The sequence below is a fragment of the Periplaneta americana genome, chromosome 1, assembly GCF_040183065.1.
Source record: "Periplaneta americana isolate PAMFEO1 chromosome 1, P.americana_PAMFEO1_priV1, whole genome shotgun sequence".
In the NCBI taxonomy this organism is placed as follows: Eukaryota; Metazoa; Arthropoda; class Insecta; order Blattodea; family Blattidae; genus Periplaneta; species Periplaneta americana.
This window is the reverse complement of record NC_091117.1, coordinates 204,015,069-204,040,313: the sequence shown is the minus strand read 5'-3', so window position 1 is coordinate 204,040,313 and position 25,245 is coordinate 204,015,069. Positions and strand designations below refer to the sequence as shown.

Genomic DNA, 25,245 nt, shown 5'->3' with positions numbered 1-25,245 from the left:
AAAATTTTGTTTTAGTGTGATAAAGCAGGAATGAAAACAGTTGTAATATTAATTTAATAAGCATTCTACAAAGCATTATTTTAAAGTCATTCTATTATTGGAATTAGGCTTTTCGATAATCCTAATCACAGTCACCGTGAAGCCTAAAAACTCACATCATTCTATTATTGTTACATTGATAGTACGGTACTTCTAATTTTGATAAATTAAAAAGTCAGTTAACATTGTATTTTGACTATTTAATACGAGAAAAATTCGTACCGGCACCGGGAATCGAACCCAGGACCTCTCAGCTCTGTGCGCTGAGCGTTCTTTCTAACTGAGCCATGCCGGGACACGATCCACGGCGCCGGCCGAACCCCTCTCGATTCCCGGTGCCAGTACGAATTTTTCTCGTATTAAATAGTAATAATACATATTAGCTACTTCATGGTAGCCGTGTAATATTCAATGAGGTGGGCGAGACCTCAAACAAAATAAATATGTGATGTATTAACTGTTAGCAGTTGTCACAAACTGATGTTGAATACAGCCACAAAGTCATTTAAATATGCGCTCCTGCATATATGACTTGTATCGTCTCAAATGCAGGTAGTAAGGCCGTAAAAGCATTACGAGAGGAGTTCGGCTGGCGCCGTTGATCGTGTCCCGGCATGGCTCAGTTGGTAAGAGCGTTCAGCGCGCAGAGCTGAGAGGTCCTGGGTTCGATTCCCGGTGCCGGTACGAATTTTTCTCGTATTAAATTGTAATAATACATATTGGCTACTTCATAGTAGCCGTGTAATATTCAATGAGATGGGCGAGACCTCATACAAAATGAATATGTGATGTATTGTATTTTGAATTTTTCAGTAACTTAATAAATAATACAAGATACAGTTGTTGATATTACAGATATTTCAACCAAAGTCCCAAAATATAATAGATAATTTTGTTTTTAAAGTCTTCTGTAGATTTTCACGAAGGTACAGCTAAGAGGAAATCTTTTAATAGTCATGTAATTAATCAGAAAATCTGACTGTAAAATATGTACACATTGAACAATGCAATGTAAATTGCATATACGGTACTTTCCATTAAAAAATTTAAACAATATGAATAGTTAAATGTACTGTATTGTACATACAAAATTCGTGTGTCACATATGAGAAAGCATGTGCAGTTTTCTATTCTTTTCATATACGATATATATACAAATTAGAAACAACTCTTGTTGAAATAAATTTTCATGAAACTAAACAAATGAAAAAATATGTGAAATTTAGTTTTATATAACGATAATGCCATACATTTTTATTCTTGAGATCTGAATGTTTAGCAAACGCTATTTTTATTATTATATCTTGGAGTTAAAATGGACAATAAAGAAACAAATTAGTAAATATGGAATAAACTTTACATCGACATAATAATAATAATAATAATAATAATAATAATAATAATAATAATAATAATAGTAATAATAATAATAATAATGTTTTATTTTCGCTGGCAGAGTTAAGGCCATAAGGCCTTCTCTTCCACTCAACCAGCCTTAATCAATACAATACATATTTAAATTACGAATATTTACACTACACTTAAAAGGTTCTCCAGCAATATTCTTTAGTTAAGTTTTAACGACTAGTAGATTACATATTTATTTAAATTTGGATAAACCTATAAGGTAAAGTAATAATTTATGAGCTAATTTAATTCAATCAATTATAATTAATTTGAGATTTGAGATGGCTAGTAAAATTATGAAAATTAATTTAATATAAGCTTACTAGAACTATGTTACAGGGAGAGAAAATATATATATATTTCTATAATGAGAATATTAATGTAATTGCCATTAGAGGTTTTGTAAATCTATTTAGAGAAATTAATGGTAATAATAAGAATGAACAGATGTTAGTTTCATTATATGTAATAAATATTAATCAGCAATTAATTTGTTAAGTAAGAATTTATGTAATTTTGACCTAAATGAAGTTATTGTCCAACAACCCCTTAAATCACTCGGTAGCGAGTTCCAATTTCTAGCAACTGAAACTGTATAAGATGAAGAATATAGAGATGTCTTGTGGTAGAGTATAATGAGTAAAATGTTATGATGAGATCTTGTATTTAGCTGATGATAGATTTTCTTTAAAATTCATAATATAAACATTTGTGGACCAGTATGTGCACAATTTAGTAGTTCAAGTGTAAGGAGAAATACCTACTTTTTCAACAAACATTTTACTTGGTTTCGAGGTAAGTGCATTTTCATACTTTATTGTACACTAAAAAAAAAAAAAAAAAAAAAAAAAAAAAAAAAAAAAAAAAAAAAAAACATTATTTTGTTTATACAAGTTACTATAACAAGATATATTTATAATAATCCACAATTACTGAATGTTGGCTATAGTCCGTCTGTCGAATCTGTAGAGTCCCAGTCACAAAACAAGCCTTCTGCGCAACTGACGTTATAACTTGTTGGTCCAATGAGTGGTCAAGGCGCGAAAGGAAGGGTGCGTGGGAGAGGGACAACAACACACTATGTGAACTGTTGCCCACTCGCTCACTATCTTGGGGAAGGAAAGGTAGCAGACTCTGTCATGCGCCAGTTTGTTCTACAGATACAGAATCCACGAACGGATTGTAGTAGAAGAGTAGAGAAGCTTCTTCTGCCATGTATAATGATGCTATCCTTAATTGTTTTACGACACTCTTACCAGTTTTCACTAACAAGCTTCTTGCAGGGTATATGATATCGTATATAAGCATTTGGAAGTAGCTATTTTCATTATTATTCCACATCTTTTTACCAGGGTTGATATGTTAGGCCACAATTACTCCTGACACTCACTCGTAAGCTTTCGTTCTCCACTGCACATGAGAGCAATCCCATTGGATTGTGGATTAAATCACTTTCACTAAATTAAAAATATTTAATTGTATTACAAACATAACCGATTTATAACACTTTTCACTCATTTCCTCTGTTTTTTAACAATACATTATTGTCAATTAAGAACCCGCTACGATTCGTTATTATTGTCGACCTTCGAAACGTAATGTGTTAGGAGCCCCTTAGTAACCATGTATCCAACTTTTGCAGGAATCTGCAAATATATGTAACGTATAAAAGAGTAATTCAATGCTAAATTATAGCAACCACAGTCAACAATGTATGACATCCTCTGATAACATAATTGAAAGCTGTAATAATTTTAAACACGACATTATAACCTATCTGTAACATTTCTTATACACCTAAAATTCATTCATTGTTTTTTTGTTATGTAGATAAGTAAATATAACTAATTTTATTGTTGAAAGCCACTTTCACTTTCTTAAAATGAATGGTCCACGCAAATATAGCTGTATTTTATACATACTTGTGTATGCCTATCTATTGGTTGTATTTGACAACTTTAATTTTTTTAAGGAACAATTTTGTTCAATATTGCTATATAAACTACATATTTTTTGTTAAGACAACACGTTATCAGTGACAAGAGAATGAATGTTATCTTTGATTTAATAACCCATTTAATGAAATCGCCTATCTCGACAACAGGAGACGTAGATATGGTGGTTTCTATTTGGTTTCACTTGAATGATTGATATGTACCTAAAGATTTATTTAAAATTACCCAGCTTCTAACTATTTTTAATGTGTTTGTAAAGAATATTTAATATTCATATCAATATAATTTAAACATAAATTATAAAATTATAATAGTCCAGACTGTCTTATAATAAAAGTATCAATAATTGATTAAATGGCGATCTTACTCGTGTTAATTATGTAAGCATGTGAGGCTTACAGCTGTTTCGATGCTACTTGACACCATCCTCAGAGCCTACTAGATCTCGGTGCTATCTCAACTTCGCTGCCTGTTGTGTGGGTGCATTCGTGTGATGAAGAGTTGTGTCAAATAGTGTGTGTGTTCTGAAATTGATCTGTGTGTTGAGAATTTGATCAGGGTGTGTTTTAGTGTGTCTGTATATTTCATATTGTTCTAGTGTGTTGAGTTTTTGGTTTTTGGGTTGTATGTGTAGGATTTCCATGCCTGTATTTATGTTATTGTATGTGTGGTTAGCATTAGTTATGTGTTCGGCATATGTAGATGTATTGTGTCCTCTGGTTATTGCTTTAATGTGTTCTTTGTATCGAGTTTGGAATGATCTGCCTGTCTGTCCTATGTAGAAACTGTCGCAACTATTGCATGTGAGTTTGTATACGCCTGTGTGATTGTATTTATTTGTTTGTGTTGTTTGTGTGTTGAGATGTCTTTGTAGTGTGTTTTCTGTTCTGTATGCTATGTTCTATTTCTGTTTTCTGAATGAGGATGCGATCTTGTGTGTGTTTTTGACACAACTCTTCATCACACGAACGCACCCACACAACAGGCAGCGAAGTTGAGATAGCGCCGAGATCTAGTAGGCTCTGAGGATGGTGTCAAGTAGTACCGAAACAGCTGTAAGCCACACATGCTTACATAATTAACACGAGTAAGATCGCCATTTAATCAATCATTTATATTCGAGTGTTAAAAGTAGTGTACGAAAGATTTAACATGGAATAAAAGTATCATTTCCAAAGCTGAGTTCTGCATATTAAATCAGGTATAGCTAATCAAATATGCAATTAATATGTTATGGTTTTATGTAAATAACATAGGGTTTGATTAGTAATCTCATTAATGTTGTTAAATGATTATCAAAATAAAATTATAGCCTGCCATATTTGAGACATTTGACTTTGGGACGATTAAAAAGGGGGAAAAAAAAGTGGAAAACAGTGTTATTAATTGTACCAGTTAGGTATTGTGATTTGATGTGTTCTGCTAGAAATGTTTAGGATATGTTAATGCAATTACTTATGTAAAGATTACTACTAAATTATATAATATAAACAATCCTACATGATTTTATATATAATACTGCAAAAATTACAAATTTGAATTGATATGAATTATCGTTTTTATTTCACTCACGATAAAGAGTTCTCTTCATTCTTACCCACAACTGAAGATATTCCGAAATATTTTAAGTCTTGTAAATATTAATATACCGATAATTTTTTTGTCTATATATTATGGGGAGGTAATAGACGTAAACGTTCAGAAAAAATGAAATGAGGTAATTAATTTCAGCAATAATATTTCAGATTTTTCAAATACGAAACTTGTGTTCGTGTTCAAAGCGGTGTAAAAAGTATATCAATCCTTCGTCATAGAATGCAACAAGAAATTGATATGTTCCAGAAGTGTCCTGTGTTTCTTTAGGACTGAAATTATATTTGTGGATGGAAGGTTTCTTTATACCGGTATGTGAGAACAGGATGTTAGAACTTTGCAAGTAAAAAGTGGTTGTGGGTATGGCACATTCTATCGTTTTAGGAATTAATTGTAGAATTGGAATATAGAGAGTAAATTAATGTACATAGCAAGCATTTTTGTTACTTATCTTCAGAGATATCTACTGACCCTCCAAGTTAATTTTGAAATTACGTCATTTCGTGAAGGAATAATATTCATATTTCAGTATCTTCACTGTAATACTAAATTTTTAGGAAAATTACCATGTTGTGTTAATTTTGTCGTATTTAAATTAAACAATTTAATGTTATCAGAAAAGTTTAAGCTATTATTTCTTTGGAATATGTATGATAAGACTTTCTTGTGTTAAATTCTAACATACCTTGTTTACATGTTTCGACCTTTTATGGGTCAACAACTGATCGTTGTTGGTCTTGGCGCCTCTTGTTTTGTTTCCTGTGAGGGTGTGTTCGTGTGGTGTAATGTAGAGTCAAAGAGTGTGTGTGTGTTCTGAAATTGAGTTGTGTGTTGAGAATTTCGTTGGGGTGTGTTTTCGTGTCTCTGTATATTTCATATTGTTCTAGTGTGTTTAGTTTCTGGCTTTTTGGTTGGATGTGTAGTATTTCCATGTCTGTGTTGATGTCTCACTCTTTTTGATTCTACATTACACCACACGAACACACCCTCACAGGAAACAAAACAAGAGGCGCCAAGACCAACAACGACCAGTTCTGAAGATGACCCATAAAAGGGTCGAAACATGTAAACAAGGTACGTTAGAATTTAACACAAGACAGTCTTATCATACATATTCCGAAGTGATACAGTGTTAAATGTTGTGTAATCAAGATGTACTATTATTTCTATTGACAAATAAATAATTTTTCCATGATTCTTACTGGTAAGAAATATTTCTCTGTCTTCGCTTATCAAGGTAAACCATAAACTGATTAATCATTCTATGATTATCTGAGAGTAGTAAGTTTCCTTGCGTGTTAACAAGACTCGTAAATTATAGGTTTATTGTATTTCACAAAATTTTACCTATGAAGGAGAAATAGAATAAAACCAAGTAAGCTTCATTTAGTCAGTACAGAGTAAGCTTTCATCGCTGATATGTGTTTTAGGCTGCATTAAAATGCAACTTTCATATATGTATACTGATACCCTTTCAGTTTCATATTAGTAAAGTGCTTTCAATCATGTTATGTTATTAAATATACGTTGTTAAACTACCATAGTCTACCAGTCTACCCTTTGTTTTAAACATGAAGGTAGATAATGAAACTCATTTTTAAGTAGTAAAAGGTTTGGTTAAGGATATTTGTAGGAAGGAAATCATAAATAATGAAACATAAAACTTATATTAAAGTAATATTAAATAAAATTGAACAAAGCTTTACAAAAAATAAATCGTTTTACAAAATAACAAAATATATTGCACATCTCTAAATAATGTATACTTTGTTAAACCATTCACCAAAAACATGAAGAGATCTAAATATGTTCAACTGAACAACTATGCTGTGAGATATGTGAAAAAATATTTTTGAAAATTTAGATGTAAAATAAAAATTATGCTGAAGTTATAAGTAAAAAAAGAAATAATAATAATTTTTGTGGTTAATTCATTATATAAAATGCTTTATAATACTCCCCGAGTGATAATATATTACTAAAAAAATTATTGCAAATGCCACATGTTTTCCAAGATAGATATTTTATTAACACTTTCAGAACTTGAAAGAACAACTGTAATGTTTGCGATAAGAAATTATAGGTTCTTGTAAAAGAGAGAGCCAAGCTAAATTTTGAACGAGGGTTCAGTTTCATTGTTCGAAAGAGAAAAACAGTTAATGCTATTGAATTGAAGAAGCGATTTTCTTAGTGGCATGCGAGTCAAAATTTTATATGAAGTAGCAAATAAGTAGTTGTTAAAGTACAATTTAAAAATAGAACTAAGCCTAGTTTCAAGTGAAAATTATGTTTCTAAGATAAGTAAATTCAACGAAAAGTTTAATAAGACTAAATGAAAGATGTGTAACTTTCTGTATAACAAAGGAAGTTTGTAATATCAGTTAACTCTTGTAATTTCGACATCGTTACACTTCAAAATGTCATGTGTTTACATCCTGTGTGTTCCATAATATGTAATCAGTAAGCTGCGGATTTATGCCTATATGCCTATTTTAATCCTTAACCTGAAGACGCATGCTTTTAGGTTACATATCCATTTTAAGGCATTGCGAGTATTATAAGCGAATTCTATAGTGCCTATAATTGCCTATTTCACTGGTAAATGGCTATTTGCTTATAAATGCCTAAAAGTTGCCTAAATATCCGTATTATATATTATATTTTAATTTATTAACTGTTCTATAGATATTTTTTTAATCTGTAATTTGTTTCTTTTTTATCCAGCAGCAAATATTATCCTGGAAAACCGAAAGCTAAGATCTGATCTTGCTTTCATCAAAGCAAACTTTGGAAATCTGCCTGCTTACATAACGAAACTGGAAACGAGGAGTATTCCACTCCACAGTGCTGTGCAAGTTATGAAGAAAGTAGAAACTATTCTTAAAGAAATACCAAGCAATGTGGGAGAAACAATGAGAAATAAGTATTTGAAATCCTGATTGGGAACAAGTGTTATTGCTGATTGGCAATGACGTTGACATTACTGCATTCCCACTGGTTTGGTCCCCCGCTGAGAGTGGATCCCTGAAGTATTGCCCCATCACTTCATGTGAAGTGGAGAGAAGTTTCTCCCGATTTAACCCTGAACATTCTTACAGACAACAGGCATAAGTTCTCATTACAACATTTGGAGGAATATTCAGTTATTCACTGCCATAATGGCATTTCTATAGAAAATAGTGTATAATGCTAAGCTATGGTCGTGTTGGCCATTAAGAATTAGAAATTGTGTTATTGTTGTTTTCTAATGCCAGGCGTTTGACAATAAAGTCATTTGACCTCTTGCACTCCAATATTTTTCAAAGATATCATGGTCAGCCACTGAAGCACAGATTTTGAGGTGTTCCGAATCAATTTCTTGGTTTGGGTTGCACAATGGGTAGTTAGGGGACTGACATATTCCAATTCTATGCAGGTGTTTGGCCAAACAATCATGGCCTGTTGCCAATCTGAATGCAGCTACAGACGATTTTCGTGGTAAATCGGGAATTAACTGTGGATTATGATGCAGAGAGTTCCATTTTTTTCCCTTTTCACTCCAATATGAATTAGAAATTGTTAGTGCCTTTTTAAATACCTATTTGAGAATTTTGAATGCCTATTTTTCCTGCCTATTTCAACTGTTTTTAGTGCCTAAAAATCCGCAGCTTAGTGATCAGAAACAGTGTGAATTTCCAAGAAATGTTATTTAATACGATTTTTAAAAAGTCTTCACGCATTTCACACAAACATAATTATAGGTCAAGTAAGGTCACCGGAGAAATCCCATTTCTACCCCTACTCACTCTGTGTAATTTATCACTTCTAAAACTTCCTTCATTCTTATCACTGTTTCCTATTCCCTTTCTAATGTAAAACGTATTTGTTACATCAAAATATGCCACAAATGTGCTTCCTTGTACTCGGGGCAGGAAATTCTATCTTTAGATCTAAAATTATATCTCACTCGGTAATATTATTTTTCAGTTGAGTAGACGTTCAATGCACAACATTAAGTATATTCTGTAGAAGAAATTGAAATATAATAGTCTATGTAGGAGCACTTGTGGAAGAATTAAGTACAACATAATAGGAAGCAACAAAACGAAAAATGGCAAAGAAATTAAAATAACATAATATAAAAAATTAGTTTGTGTAGTGTATTCTTCTGTCTAAAAATTTATTGTGATAATTCTATTCCTGTAAAATTTTGTCGAGTAGCTACTGTATTATTCACATTTTCCTGATACAGATTACCATTCTATTAATAACATTGTTCTGGTAGGACAGAATATTTGACTTCTAAAAATATTATACAAATCTGGTACAGCTCCCTGTAAAGCTTTACCTGAAAGCCAGATTTGTATAATTCACGTTTACTGTTCGTTAACAAAAGACCACAAATTTAAGTTACACAGAAAGTGTGTACTCAATGGTGGGCTCTGACGTTCTGTCAACCCACTTGAGGTATGTGGATATAAGGGGAATAATTGAGCCGGGGTCTGGTATAGTTCCTGGGTAGCCCAGTCGGTACAGCGTTGGCGCGCTCAGCCATAAGTCCCGGGTTCGACACCTGGCTGGAACAATTTTTCCCTTGAAATTATTTAAAAAATATTGATTTTAAACAGTATTACTCCAACTCTGTCACATTTGAGTAGTAGTATGTTTTGAAAATAACTCGTAACAAGAACTGTAGACAGAGATATTTATAATTTTAAAATGTTCTTTAATCAATAAAATTTATTGTGCAATTGGATGCAATAAACGATTTAAAATGATTTCTTGTATAAACTCGCGATAAGAATTTCAAAAGAAGGAGAAAGTAGGCTAATCTGCGGATTCGTGTGTAATATTTGAGTTATATCCTCCAAAAATACAGAAAATATTGTGTATGTTCAAAAAGATAGTTATTGTTTTTACACTAATTGACCAGAGTAGTGGTTCCCAAAGTGGGGGTCGTGTAAGAAACTGAATGGGTCGCGATATAATTTTCAAAATAATACAAAACTTATTAACATACAATTATTTCGCATATACAAACATAAAAAATCATTCAACAGTTACAATGTAACAAATAATTAATGTGATAAATTTGCCTGTTTTTCAGAACCTAGCCTCTCAAATCTGGACTTCGTATTCGACATACACACAGTGATACCATTTTCAAATTCAAGATTTCTCGCTTATGATTGCGAGGTTGTAAATGTTATTAAAAATTTAAGAGCCTCGTTTGAAAACTTAAGGTATTCTTTTGATGCAGAACTGGTCAACGATCTGCGAAGAAAAAATCGAGAAATATTCACTGGTTTTGAGTAAAATTTTTACGATTTTACAATGATTTGTATTTTTGAAATGGAGCCAGGAACTGTTACGGTAGTGTGGGATCGCAAACTGAAATATCTCCCAAAAATGGGTCACGCCTTAGGCCCGTAACACACTTGAAGAGTTTTCGCTAGTGAGAAATGTGTTGCAAGAAAGAGGCGAAGAGCCTTCCTCCACACACTTGGCGAGTTCTCGCTATCACAGATCACACCTCGCTATGATCATCTATGCACTGCCTTCATGCAGAAAGCATTTTTCTGATTATAGTAATGCCTCGTTGGGGGAAATATTATAGGTTACGTATTTACGTATATTATCGTACTTAAATATATACCTGTAACCTGTAAGTATATTGTTGTGCTTTATAAATTACGTACAAACGCTATGTTGAATCTGAGTATTCAGATGATGAGGAAATGGAGTTACATGAACATATTTTGTTAATGAAAAGAAAAAGTAGGCCTAAAATTAAAGCCAGCAATATCTGAAAATCACATTGTATCTTACGAAACTAAGGGCGAGTTTTGGACACTGGTTTCGATTTGAATGATACGTTTAGACATTATTTCAGGTTCAATGGACCACAGTTTTTTGCCATTCATGATATGATAGAGGATTCTTTGCTATGTTCTGATTAAAATTATGTTAACTGTTAAGACATATAGATACATTATTTCAAATGTTTAATTAATACTATTAAATCTCATCAAAATAAAATATAGTCCTATTTATTTTTAGAAAATCTGATATTTGTCTCCAAATTTCTTCTATAAGTTTCTTGTTTTTATAGTTTTCATCCCGTGTATCATATAAATAGGCTTACAGGTGACATCGTACAAGTTCGATAAGTTTCTGACTGCAATTATCAGCCATTTTCCTCATTTTCAAGTAAAAACAATACAATTCATCGCCACCTGTGATATCTTTTTCTACATTTGTCATAAAGAGTATAAATGTCAAACATCTTTGATAAATGTGTCAAGAAAATTCGCTGAGCTACCGATTCCACAAGAAACTCACGCGAGGTTTTTGCCTCGAGCGAGAATCTCTTCCAGTGTGTGGACGTCCATTTGAATCCATGTTATCAATTTTTCAATTTTCTCGCAACACATTTCTCGCCGGCGAAAACTCTGCAAGTGTGTTACGGGCCTTAGAAAAGTTTAAGAACCACTGGACCAGAGCAATAAAGTCTGACAGATTTAATACTACTTATATGTGGGTATGCTGTACGTTTCTTTGTAGTTGCAGCATCGTTGAAAGTATCGCAACCTTGGAAATACTATGTAACTAATATTGGAACACGACATTAAATTTTGACATTAAAACCACGTTTATATTTGATTTATGTGATAAAACTGCTTGATTTGACAATGACAGTAACTTATACAACAAAATCTTACAGGATTTCCAAAGAATGTTACGTATGGTACCGTATTCTGCAAACATTCTGGACGTAAAGAAATACAGCAGGATAGCCTGGCAGCTGATTCTGACTCACTATACTGTTCTACTGTGGCTGCTTGCGTGCTGTGACCACACGTCATTCCTAACTTAATATTCATCCCTTCTATACCAGTATAAGATAAGAATAAATAAAATCTTCCATTTACAACAATTCAGATATTATTGTCATATGTTACCTGTAAAGTCTGTTTGTGCTTCTTACAAAGAAGAGTTCCTTTGTTCTTTTATTGTCTGTTCACAGTGAGAAGAAATGGACTGAAATTTAATTATGAATCTTTAATATTTCTCTTTTTCGTTTTCCTTTTTTCCTTTCTTTTTATTTTTTTTTAACTCGTAAAATTGCAGCAGTTCACAGAACCTGAAGGTGGCTAGTAAGAACTAGTCCTTACTTCTTGGTCAACAAATACGTGGATTAGTTCCCATACAAAAACCTATACGGAGTTCCTTGCGACACACTAACCACCATCAGTCTGGATTGCCTATTTTTCCATTGAATTAAAGGTTCATCAAAACAATTAAAAGGAAAACTTCCCTTGCATTGGAGTAGGCTACATGCACACACCTCATATAGCTAGTTTAATATAACAAAGAGCACTTTAACTTTGCACTGTAGCAATCTCCACCCTGAGAGAGGATCCTCTTCACCTGACCAGTCCAATCACCATTGCAATAATGGAGAGAGATGAGCTGAGGACCATGAAGTTAGCAGTGTTGCTACCGTTTCGCCTGGATCGATAGCCCATATCGACAACATGGATCTTCCAGCCCAGATTATTGTGAGTGTAACACTGCAAAGAAATCCAGTTCATGTTGGTATAGATCTGGTAATAATTATGCTGAAAATAAGCAATGATTAAAGTGTCTTCATTTTATAAAATATATTTTTTTTTCCGTGGCGCTACAGCCCGTGAAGGGCCTAGACCGACCAGCCGGCTGCTGGCCTCACGCCCACATGCCGAAGCAGAGGTGGACGATCATCCAACCAGAATGGAGGTATCGTGTGGTTAGCACAATGATCCCCCCAGCCGTTATAGCTGGCATTCGCAAACGGATTTCACTACCTATCGTAGCTCCCCAAGTGCATCACGATGCTGGGTGGGCACCAGTCCCATACAATGGCCGAAATTTCATGAGAAAATTTCTTCATAAAATATATTTTCAAGGTAATTAATACAGTTATATTACCGGTTGTTCTTTATGTTGTGAAACTTGGACTCTCACTTTGAGAGAGGAACATAGGTTAAGGGTGTTTGAGAATAATGTGCTTAGGAAAATATTTGGGGCTAAGAGGGATGAAGTTACAGGAGAATGGAGAAAGTTACACAACACAGAACTGCACGCATTGTATTCTTCACCTGACATAATTAGGAACATTAAATCCAGACGTTTGAGATGGGCAGGGCATGTAGCACGTATGGGCGAATCCAGAAATGCATATAGAGTGTTAGTTGGGAGGCTGGAGGGAAAAAGACCTTTAGGGAGGCCGAGACGTAGATGGGAAGATAATATTAAAATGGATTTGAGGGAGGTGGGATATGATGATAGAGAATGGCTTAATCTTGCTCAGGATAGGGACCAATGGCGGGCTTGTGTGAGGGCGGCAATGAACTTTCGGGTTCCTTAAAAGTCAGTAAGTAAGTAAGAGGGATAGGAGAATGGAGAAAGTTACACAACGCAGAACTGCACGCATTGTATTCTTCACCTGACATAATAATTAGGAACATTAAATCCAGATGTTTGAGATGGGCAGGGCATGTAGCACGTATGGGCGAATCCAGAAATGCATATAGAGTGTTAGTTGGGAGGCGGGAGAGAAAAAGACCTTTAGGGAGGCCGAGACGTAGAGTAGTAGGTTATTTTACGATGCTTTATCAACAGCTTAGGTTATTTAGCATCTGAATGAGATGAAGGTGATAATGACGGTGAAATGAGTCCGGGGTCCAACACCGAAAGTTACCCAGCATTTGCTTATATTGGGTTGAGGGAAAACCCCGGAAGAAACCTCAACCAGGTAACTTGCCCTGATCGGGAATCGAACCCAGGCCACCTGGTTTCACGGCTAGACGCGCTAACCATTACTCCACAGGCGTGGACCCGAGACGTAGATGGGAAGATAATATTAAAATGGATTTGAGGGAGGTGGGATATGATGATAGAGAATGGATTAATCTTGCTCAGGATAGGGACCAATGGCGGGCTTATGTGAGGGCGGCAATGAACCTCCGGGTTCCTTAAAAGCCAGTAAGTAATTAATACAGTATTAGTGGTTACATCAGAGACTGAAAGAATTTCTCTCTTCTTAAAATTTTTCGAGAATGATAATCAAGCACAGAATGAGAAAACGCATTAGAGGCGGTTCCAAAGCAAGAGAGGGGCTCCAGAGGTGGAAAAAATTAGTTTTAATTTTAATTTTCGCATAGTTTACACGAGTGCTGGAAGTTCTGCTTTTCTATGTAGGAATTATTTGGGTCACTAGCTAAGAAGAAACTGTCTACTGAAGGATGCACTGGTAGGAATGGTGAACCGGAGAAGAGTTTGGGGCAGAAGAAGATACGAGGCGTGTTCTTAAAGTAAGTTCCGTTTTCAATTATAGCTGTCGCATCGCTGCAATCATTATTTTGCACATGCGTGTTTTCTTCTTCAGTCCTCAGGCAAGCTGTGCATGCAGTTTCAGAGCTTCAGTCGGTGTGTGTGGTTAGTTGTGATCAGTTGAAATGTTTAAAGTGATCGAGCACCTCGCCGACTGTGAGATGCAGTCTGTTATCCGTTTCTTGAATGCAAGAAACATCAAACCAGCTGACATTCATCGTCAACTTTGTGAGGTGTATGGTGATGATGCCATTAGTGGTGGAATGGTCAGGAGATGGGTTAGGAAGTTCAATGAGGGCAGCGTCTCTGTGCATGACGAGCAGCGTACCGGTCGGCCATCTTTGATCAATGACGATTTGGTGCGTGCTGTCGATGAAAAAATTCATGAGGACAGGAGGTTCACAATTTCTTTGTGGAGTGTTCTCTACAAAATTGTGACAGATCGATTATGATATCGAAAATTGTGCTCACGATGGGTACCCAAGATGCTCACTGAGGAACACAAAACCGAACGAGCTTCCAGTACATTGAGCTTTCTCATACGTTACAGAGAGCAAGGCGATGAGTTTCTTGACCATATCGTGACAGGTGACGAGACTTGGGTGTCTCACATGACACCTGAATCGAAGCAGCAGTCCATGGAATGGAGGCACACTGCATCGCCAAGGAAAAAGAAATTCAAACAAACCATGTCAACATGCAAGATCATGTGCACTGTTTTTTGGGACAGAAAAGGAGTCCTACTCATCGAATTCTTGCCTCGGGGTGAAACCATTAATAGAGAAACCTATTGTCAGACCTTGAAGAAGCTCCGTCGCGCAATTCAGAACAAGAGAAGTGGGCTGCTGACCGACGGAGTTGTGTTGCTTCATGACAACGCTCGGCCACACACAGCTCGTGACACCCAAAATCTCATTTCGAAATTTGGCTGGGAACAAATTGACCATCCCCCCTACAGCCCGGATTTGGCTCCAAGTGACTTTAATCTCTTCCTGCACCTCAAGAAGTTTCTCGGTGGTCAATGTTTTGATGGCGATGATGAAGTGAAGACAGCAGTGCGGGAGTGGTTCGCATCACAGGCGGGCGAATTCTACAATGAGGGGATAGAAAGACTTGTGCCACGATTCGATAAATGCCTCAATAATGGTGGAGATTATGTTGAGAAGTGTGGGGAATACAATGCAACAAAAATGATCTGTAAATATCTTTCCGTTCACTTACTACACCCTTTTGGAACTTATTTTAAGAGCACGCCTCGTATCATATGATAGATGACATTAAGATATACGGATCATATGTGGAGACTAAGAGGAAGGCGGAAAATAGGGAAGAATGAAGAATGCTGGCCTTTGGCAAATAGTGATCACGGCAGTGATGGTTTATATTTACTTGGTAGTACAGAAGATCTGGTGTTTCTGGTGCAACAGTCCAGTTGAGGTAGGCAGGCTCTCCATCATCACACACCAGTCGAAGTGTGCTCAGGTATTCTTCAAAACTTTCCATTTCTGCTGAGCGATCAATGGTCTTGTGCGCCCACTCGCAATAACGACCAGCTTACCATAACAAGGAAACAACAATTCATACACCATCTTACGCTAGCAAAGATCTATTACATAGGCATGTATTTGCATACATAGACATATATAATTAGTTTATTTAAAAAGGGCTCTGGTTTAATCTGCAAAACCAAACGAAAATCTATAATGAACTATTCCATGCGTATTGATGTTCATATGTGTATGTCGGCCTATATATGTATGTGACTGCTCGTGTATGTTACATATTTCTATATGACTTTATATGGTTTATTTCAATGTACCGAAGTACATATGATATTTCCATGCAGATATTCTGCGTCATCATACGATGAAAGAGTAATGGAACGGAGAAAAATTCTCTCCGGCACCGGGACTTGAACCCGGGTTTTCAGCTCTACGTGCTGACGCTTTATCCACTAAGCCACACCAGATACAACCCCGGCGTCGAACAGAATTGTCTCAATATATAATATGCGTGGGCGGCCGGGTAGCTCAGTTGGTAGAGCAGCTGGCTACGGACTGGAAGGTCCGGGGTTCGATCCCAGGTGGTGACAGGATTTTTTCTCGTTGCCAAACTTTCAGAACGGCCCCAAGGTTCACTCAGCCTTCTATAAAAATTGAGTACCGGGTCTTTCCCGGGGGTAAAAGGCGGTCAGAGCGTGGTGCCGACCACACCACCTCATTCTAGTGCCGAGGTCATGGAAAGCATGGGGCTCTACCTCCATGCCCCCCAAGTGCCTTCATGGCATGTTACGGGGATACCTTTACCTTTTACCTTTTTTTATATAATATGCGTAAATCACGAAGTGATTTAAGACGGCGCTTATTCTGTCTCGGATCCCGGCCAACTAGTCACTCATAACGAGTGCACCTCAGCACATGTGTGGACTTCGGTCCTATGTTCATAGACATCTATGACGTAGTGCAGAGGGCGGCCACTAGAGGGAACCCAAGAGTTGGAACTCAATCAGAGACAATTATGTTCGACGCCGGGGTTGTATCCGGTGTGGCTTAGTGGATAAAGCATCAACACGTAGAGCTGAAAACCCGGGTTCAAGTCCCGGCACCGGAGAGAATTTTTCTCCGTTCCATTACTCTTTCATCGTTTATATGGTTTGTATCTTGGTTATTATTTAAATTAGGCCTGGATTTAATGTACAGTTCATATTACACCAATGATAAAGATTAAGTACATACATTAAGAGAGACAACTTGAATCAAGTCACACAGATAGACTAAAGAGCCCAGTTGTTCGTATCTTAAGGCATTACAAACCGATTTTTGAAGTCCTATACTTTCAATGAAATGTACTTATTCACGGACTACTTACTAACATGGTATGGATTAAATTAGCTTTCAGAATTTTTAGTTGTACCATACAATTGCTTTGCAAAGACACTAAATTGCTTCCATACGCCAACAATGAATTGAGAAGACAGAATTTTTCTTCTGTCTTGATCTGTAGTAGGACAGATGTGATGCCCCCACTGTGAGATGAAGGATACATTGTTACACTCTAATACCCGAGGCTAATAAATTTAAGAAATCAAGTAATATATTTTAGTAAGCATAATAGTGTTTAGTTTTATTTTTATATTACATTAATCGGAATTAATTTTAAAGTAGCTATTTATAAGCATAAAGTTTCTTGGTTTGGAATTGCGTAATTACTTGAATTGGAAAATACATACAGCGTGAAATGTAATATCACTAATTTTATGTGGTTATTCTTTGAGATATTTCAAACAAAAAAAGTTTAATACAATTTTGCTTCCTTTTCGAGATAACATTTGTTTTATATGAAACATTTCATTGTATGTTTTGGGCAAGCTATTGATTGAATTCCCAATATGCTTAGTCAATTTAAAAGAGCAGTGTATTATGATAATAAATTAATGAAAGACTCCCAGTTAAGAACCAATGCTCTATTGGTAATATAAACACCTTCAAAGTGACATATTTTGCTACTTTCATTCAATAATAATGAAATATTGATTGATTTCTGGGCTAACTCATTTCAAGCTAAAATGTTTTTGACAAAAGAAATTCCTAAGAATAAAGACATATTTGCATAATAGGACACTCTGTAAAAGATGTTTTTCAGAATTTAGAAATCTTGACCTTGCCTTTGAGTAGAATCTATCCTTGATGATGTCAAGATAGATTTTGTATCGTCTGTTAGTCTCAGGTGCTGATAAACTTTACAATTCATGTATTACAGTTTTCAATGCACTATCTACCTATTATCATAAACCTTTGAAGTGCTAAGAGAAAAAGTTTAGGACAGATTAATAATGTTTCTCCATATTCATGCTTACTATTTCTACAGATGAACTCTTTATGCTTGTAAATTAATCTACTTACTACCTCTGTATATTAGTATTCATGTTTTAGACTTACTTACATACTTTTGTCCTTTATTATTTTATTTTACTTATTCCACATCTTAAAGCTGCAATGCAGGTGTAAGTGGAATACATTACATAAAATAAAAAATGAAATGAAATTGGGACTAAAATCTTTATTTATGAATAAATTTTTACGACTGACAAATATACTAAATTAAATAAAATTGTACAAAAGCTACAGCTTTAAATATGGGTTAGTTGTAGGAATTTCATACTATTGCTCCAGCTTTCAAGGAAAAGTCGTACATTCACATATTGCAATATAATTTATTAATATCTACTTTTTAACTTGCGAGGAGTGCTTATTGTTAGAAGTAAATACTTCACCTGCTGTGGGGTAGGGATATCCTTCAGCGTCATATCGTACACCTCCAAACACACGCTGCTTCTTCTGTTCTGCTTCAGACTTCTGCCCAAATCCACCTTCTCTACTATCAGTTATATAGAAGGGATGGTAACGTGCAGGATTAGTTCTGTCATTTCCACCTTCAACAATAAAGGTGTATGTCTGCCCTCGCTCCACGTAGATTTCTGGGATCAATTTGTCGTTGATATACCATGCTATTCCCCATGATGGTTGACCTAATGAAAATAATGTATGCTATTTATTTTTATACAGTAAAAACTCGTTAATCCGGATTAATTGGGGGGATACATTGACCAGTTTAACAAAAACCCAGATTAACTAAAATAACCTAAAAGAACCGGTATGGCATAGTTGCGCCCCGCGGTCAATTAGGAGGCATAGGCAAGGCATAGTTGCGCCCCAAAGAAATCAGGTAGCAGAATGGACATGGCATAGTTGCGCCCCGAAGAAATCAGGTAGCAGAATGGACATGGCATAGTTTTGCCCCAAAGAAATCAGGTAGCAGAATGGACATGGCATAGTTGTGCCCCGAAGAAATCAGGTAGCAGAATGGACATGGCATAGTTGCGTCCCGAAGAAATCAGGTAGCAGAATGGACATGGCATATTTGCGCCCCGAAGAAATCAGGTAGCAGAATGGACATGGCATAGTTGCGCCCCGAAGAAATCAGGTAGCAGAATGGACATGGCATATTTGCGCCCCGAAGAAATCAGGTAGCAGAATGGACATGGCATAGTTGCGCCCCAAAGAAATCAGGTAGCAGAATGGACATGGCATAGTTGCGCCCCGAAGAAATCAGGTAGCAGAATGGACATGGCATATTTGCGCCCCGAAGAAATCAGGTAGCAGAATGGACATGGCACAGTTGCGCCCCCAAAGAAATCAGGTAGCAGAATGGACATGGCATATTTGCACCCCGAAGAAATCAGGTAGCAGAATGGACATGGCACAGTACACACCAAAGTAATTGTCATAAAATAAATAAAATACTTTAAAATATTATAGTGGTAGCTGCATTGAAATCACGTAGCATAATGGAGAGTGTATAGTACACACGAAAGTGACTGTCATAAAATAAATAAATTACTGAAAATATTATAGTGGGATCGGTGTAGAAACAAAAAATGCAATTCATTTATTGTGTGTGATCGACAAAAAGACATTTCTGAGAAACCCATGAAACTCATTTGAATATGTCAGTTAATAAAGTACTGCCAACTTCATGGTGTTCATTTTTACGGCAGGCTATCGATAATCACTGCATAAAAAGTACAAAAACTGTTAATAAAGTACTGCCAACTTAATGTGTTCATTATAATGGCATCGATAATGAATATTAAATCGAATAAGAAATCAATAAGGTTGGTTGATTACGAGGCTCGAGTTCCCCTGGTGTCTTTTTGTCTACCTATTTAATCGGGGCACAACTATGCCCACAAAACAGGGACCCTTTTTTATCTGCTGCATCTTACCTGACCATGGGGCGCAACCATGCCCTGCCCAAAAGAACAGTAGAAAGTGCCTTAAACTCCGTTTATAGCAACAAAACACGTTTATTATGGTATATTTAAAAGGTATAAGCCTAAATACACTATACAGTACAGTAAAGTTTCATTTGTGTGGTAAGATGAACGTAAGAATAAACGCAATTTTGGAGGGAAAATCTCATGTCGTGCTAGAGCATATCCGTGATTCATCTAAAGTGAATGTGTTTCAAGTCGTTCCTTCTCGCAAATCTACGGACTATATTTTCTTTGTGGTGTCAACTCTAAATGGTATTAATTACCTAGCCACACTGCAACTCTGGCGAATGTCATAATTATTATAGAAAGATAGCGAGGACTTTACTTTCCAACAGGACGGGGCACCGCCACACTTCCATGCAAGTGTCAGTGATAACTTCAATACTAACTACGGGCGTGGGTTTGATTCCCTCTTTGGCTAATTACCTGGTTCGGTTTTTTCGAGAGTTTCTCCAACTATAAGGCAAATGTCAGATAGAGCCCATGGAAAATCCTTGGCCTCATCTCGGCAAATATTATCTCGCTATCACCAGTACCATATGCTAAATAGATGATACAGCGTCGTTAAATAAAAAATCAGCAGGAACTAAACGCTATTTTTCAACTTTGAGGGAAGGTGAATATATTTTAGACTGCAAAATACAGGGCAGTTCGCAAAGTCGGTCATAACTTCAGGGTATGATTCTTGAAACAATTTTAAGTAATAAAACCTTACGATAATTAGCCAATTTCGGACGCTTAATAAGTTATATCTGTTAATCTACAAAAATCGCTACATTTTCGCAGTTATAACTCAGGTTTAGAGACTGATAGACAGGAAATTTACACTTTATTTTTCCAGTTACATAGTATCTAGTGTTATTGTAATCAAACACGATGCTTGCACTAGGCTTTAAAATGTAACACCCTCTTTATTAAACGTTTGTGGTCACATGTCGGTAGCGTCATCCATCTTGACATTAAATTGTCCTTGTCCTTGGCATCCAATGAGCGAGCATAGCTTCCTCTATCTTAATTTAAATAATAGGTCCTAACACATATTTAGTAGCCACCAAAACATTAAAATGTGGTGTTCACTTAAATCGGCTACAACTTGCCATTTAACTATCTTTGAAAAATATTGGAGTGCAAGAGGTCAAATGACTTTATTGTCAAACACCTGGCATTAGAAAACAACAACACATATTTATGACTCATGAGTAGGGCCTAATGTTTTAAGAAATTCCTGACAAAGAAATATTCAAATGGTACCGTAACACAGAGTTCATAGTGGTTCGTTAAATTTTACCTTGTAGCTCATTGACTGTTCGAAATCGGAGCCATAATCGCATTAACCTTTTTACTCAAAATGGTTTGAAGACTGTAAAAATGAAATATCTTTCATGTTGTTTTATTTCAATATCGAATTTATTTATAAACTTTTAAATACCAACCAAATTTGTTCTCTGAAACAAGATATGATATAAGATAAAGTCCACTATGGAACCATCATCTATATCCAGTAAGGTTGCATGAGGATGAGATGGTTAACGGAAACAACATGAACAAGGTGGGATTTGAAACCGACAAATTAATGGATTAGAGGTCTTTTGAAATAGTCGTAAATTTTTAACGTTTAACGCTTTGCAGCAGAAGAACCACAGTTTTCTTTCTTTCTCTAAAATTATAGCACAAGCAAAAGAACCACAGTTTTCTTTCTTTCTCTACAATTATAGCACAAGCAGAACCACAGTTTTCTTTCTCTCTCTACAATTATAGCACAAGCAGAAGAACCACAATTTTCTTTCTCTCTCTACAATTATAGCACAAGCAGAAGAACCACAGTTTTCTTTCTCTCTCTACAATTATAGCACAAGCAGAAGAACCACAGTTTTCTTTCTTTCTCTACAATTATAGCACAAGCAGAAGAACCACCGTTTTCTTTCTCTCTCTACAATTATAGCACAAGCAGAAGAACCACAGTTTTCTTTGTTTCTCTACAATTACAGCACAAGCAGAAGAACCACAGTTTTCTTTCTCTCTCTACAATTATAGCACAAGCAGAAGAACCACAGTTTTCTTTCTCTCTCTACAATTATAGCACAAGCAGAAGAACCACAGTTTTCTTTCTTTCTCTACAATTATAGCACAAGCAGAAGAACCACAGTTTTCTTTCTCTCTCTACAATTATAGCATAAGCAGAAGAACCACAGTTTTCTTTCTTTCTTTCTCTACAATTATAGCACAAGCAGAAGAACCACAGTTTTCTTTCTTTCTCTACAATTATAGCACAAGCAGGAGAACCATAGTTTTCTTTCTTTCTCTACAATTATAGCACGAGCAGGAGTGCCATAGTTTCCTTTCTTTCTCTACAATTATAGCACAAGCAGAAGAACCACAGTTTTCTTTCTTTCTCTACAATTATAGCACAAGCAGAAGAACCACAGTTTTCTTTCTTTCTCTACAATTATAGCACAAGCAGAAGAACCACAGTTTTCTTTCTCTCTCTACAATTATAGCACAAGCAGAAGAACCACAGTTTTCTTTCTTTCTCTACAATTATAGCACAAGCACAAGAACCACCGTTTTCTTTCTCTCTCTACAATTATAGCACAAGCAGAAGAACCACAGTTTTCTTTCTCTCTCTACAATTATAGCACAAGCAGAAGAACCACAGTTTTCTTTCTCTCCCTACAATTATAGCACAAGCAGAAGAACCACATTTTTCTTTCTTTCTCTACAATTATAGCACAAGCAGAATAACCACAGTTTTCTTTCTTTCTCTACAATTATAGCACAAGCAGAAGAACCACAGTTTTCTTTCTCTCTCTACAATTATAGCACAAGCAGAAGAACCACAGTTTTCTTTCTTTCTTTCTCTACAATTATAGCACAAGCAGAAGAACCACAGTTTTCTTTCTTTCTCTACAATTAGCCTATAGCACAAGCAGGAGAACCACAGTTTTCTTTCTTTCTCTACAATTATAGCACAAGCAGGAGAACCACAGTTTTCTTTCTTTCTCTACAATTATAGCACAAGCAGAAGAACCATAGTTTCCTTTCTTTCTCTGCAATTATAGCACAAGCAGAAGAACCACAGTTTTCTTTCTTTCTCTACAATTATAGCATAAGCAGAAGAACCACAGTTTTCTTTCTTTCTCTACAATTATAGCACAAGCAGAAGAACCATAGTTTTCTTTCTTTCTCTACAATTATAGCACAAGCAGGAGAACCATAGTTTTCTTTCTTTCTCTACAATTATAGCACGAGCAGGAGAACCATAGTTTCCTTTCTTTCTCTACAATTATAGCACAAGCAGAAGAACCACAGTTTTCTTTCTTTCTGTACAATTATAGCTCAAGCAGAAGAACCACAGTTTTCTTTCTTTCTCTACAATTATAGCACAAGCAGAAGAACCACAGTTTTCTTTCTTTCTCTACAATTATAGCACAAGGAGAAGAACCAAATTTTTCTTTCTTTCTCTACAATTATAGCACAAGCAGGAGAACCATAGTTTCCTTTCTTTCTCTACAATTATAGCACAAGCAGAAGAACCACAGTTTTCTTTCTTTCTCTACAATTATAGCACAAGCAGAAGAACCACAGTTTTCTTTCTTTCTCTACAATTATAGCACAAGCAGAAGAACCACAGTTTTCTTTCATTCTCTACAATTATAGCACAAGGAGAAGAACCATAGTTTTCTTTCTTTATCTACAATTATAGCACAAGCAGAAGAACCATAGTTTTCTTTCTTTCTCTACAATTATAGCACAAGCAGAAGAACCACAGTTTTCTTTCTTTCTCTACAATTATAGCACAAGCAGAAGAACCACAGTTTTCTTTCTTTCTTTCTCTACAATTATAGCACAAGCAGAAGAACCATAGTTTTCTTTCTTTCTCTACAATTAGAGCACAAGCAGAAGAACCACAGTTTTCTTTCTTTCTCTACAATTAGAGCACAAGCAGAAGAACCACAGTTTTCTTTCTTTCTCTACAATTATAGCACAAGCAGAAGAACCATAGTTTTCTTTCTTTCTCTACAATTATAGCACAGATGTTCCACCATGCAACCACCTCTTGAGGATACATAGAGGTGCCATCTGTGTTTAACGTGGAAAGTGGTACTGTGCCTTAATGATAAAAAGAACTATTTTAAATTGTATCATAGAAGTAATGAATCTGAACTATAAAAGGAGCAACATTAATAAATTATACTTTCGTAAATGTCACATTATGCTATATTGGTATATTATATCAAAATCACTACTGTGGCACAGTGGTCGCTCAGCGTGACCATAGTTTTTTCGAAATTGTGTCCAGAGTTAAAATTCTGATAAAAAAAAAAAACCTGATCGAAGCTTTGTTATGATCCATGATATGAAACACACACAAAAAAAAAATACATTTTGTTTTCATTTATTGGCTTATTGTGTTACAAAGGGTTAAAATGAAAGTGATAACACGAAGTTCGGAACATCACATGTCAATAGAATGATAGAGAAAAGTGAGTAGATTGAGAAACTACTGCTAACAAAATTTGATCCAAAAGTGGCTAAGACGGATTTTGAAACCCGTGCCTCAGCTGTTTACATAGTGTACCTGTGATTGGTGTATATCCCCTTTTGCCACCAGTGGGTCCAATTCGCGCTGAGAATACCGTTTCTCCTGTAATTACAGCCGGTGGCCAGGGTTTCAGACCCTCCTCGTCAGGAAGGTCAAAGAGTGAAATAGTGCAGGCATGGTCGCTTCTGCTACTGAAGTCTATGCGAATGTCCTCTGAAGAGAAACAAGCACATATTCTTCACAATCAGCTGAAGGTAAAGTAAATAATATTATAGCTCTCATTAATTGAAGACTTGAAATAAAAAAGGCTCTAAGTGCCATAATAAGGAATTTTAAAATTGTGTGCAAAATGAGATCTATATGCCAAGCCCTATAATGTATAAAAGGCTCGAACTGCCACGAATGAAAATGTAGTACCAAATGCAATCGACAGATAACATGCGGTTTAACTGCCGCTGCTGTTAACATATGAAAGGCTCTATGTCCCGCGCGCTTCCTCCTCATAGTTAGATTAAATG

At 35.7% G+C, this 25,245-nt stretch overlaps 1 protein-coding gene and 1 non-coding gene across 2 annotated transcripts in view; one reads left to right on the top strand and one right to left on the bottom strand.

The window, feature by feature from the left end:
* The first annotated feature begins 647 nt into the window (after positions 1-647).
* Positions 648-723, top strand: TRNAC-GCA (transfer RNA cysteine (anticodon GCA)). The gene has a single exon. It is a non-coding gene; the product is annotated as a tRNA-Cys (tRNA).
* A 10,702-nt stretch (positions 724-11,425) lies between these two features.
* The window catches only part of LOC138706586 (protein Skeletor, isoforms B/C), a 450,266-nt gene continuing 436,446 nt past the window's right edge, over positions 11,426-25,245 (bottom strand). The window contains exons 9-12 of the mRNA XM_069836080.1: positions 24,764-24,940; positions 18,622-18,876; positions 15,738-15,901; positions 11,426-12,547 (exon numbers count right to left, since the gene is read on the bottom strand). Of these exons, the coding sequence (XP_069692181.1) occupies positions 12,401-12,547; positions 15,738-15,901; positions 18,622-18,876; positions 24,764-24,940 (743 nt within the window). The 3' untranslated portion in view covers positions 11,426-12,400. The remainder of the gene's footprint in view (positions 12,548-15,737; positions 15,902-18,621; positions 18,877-24,763; positions 24,941-25,245) is intronic.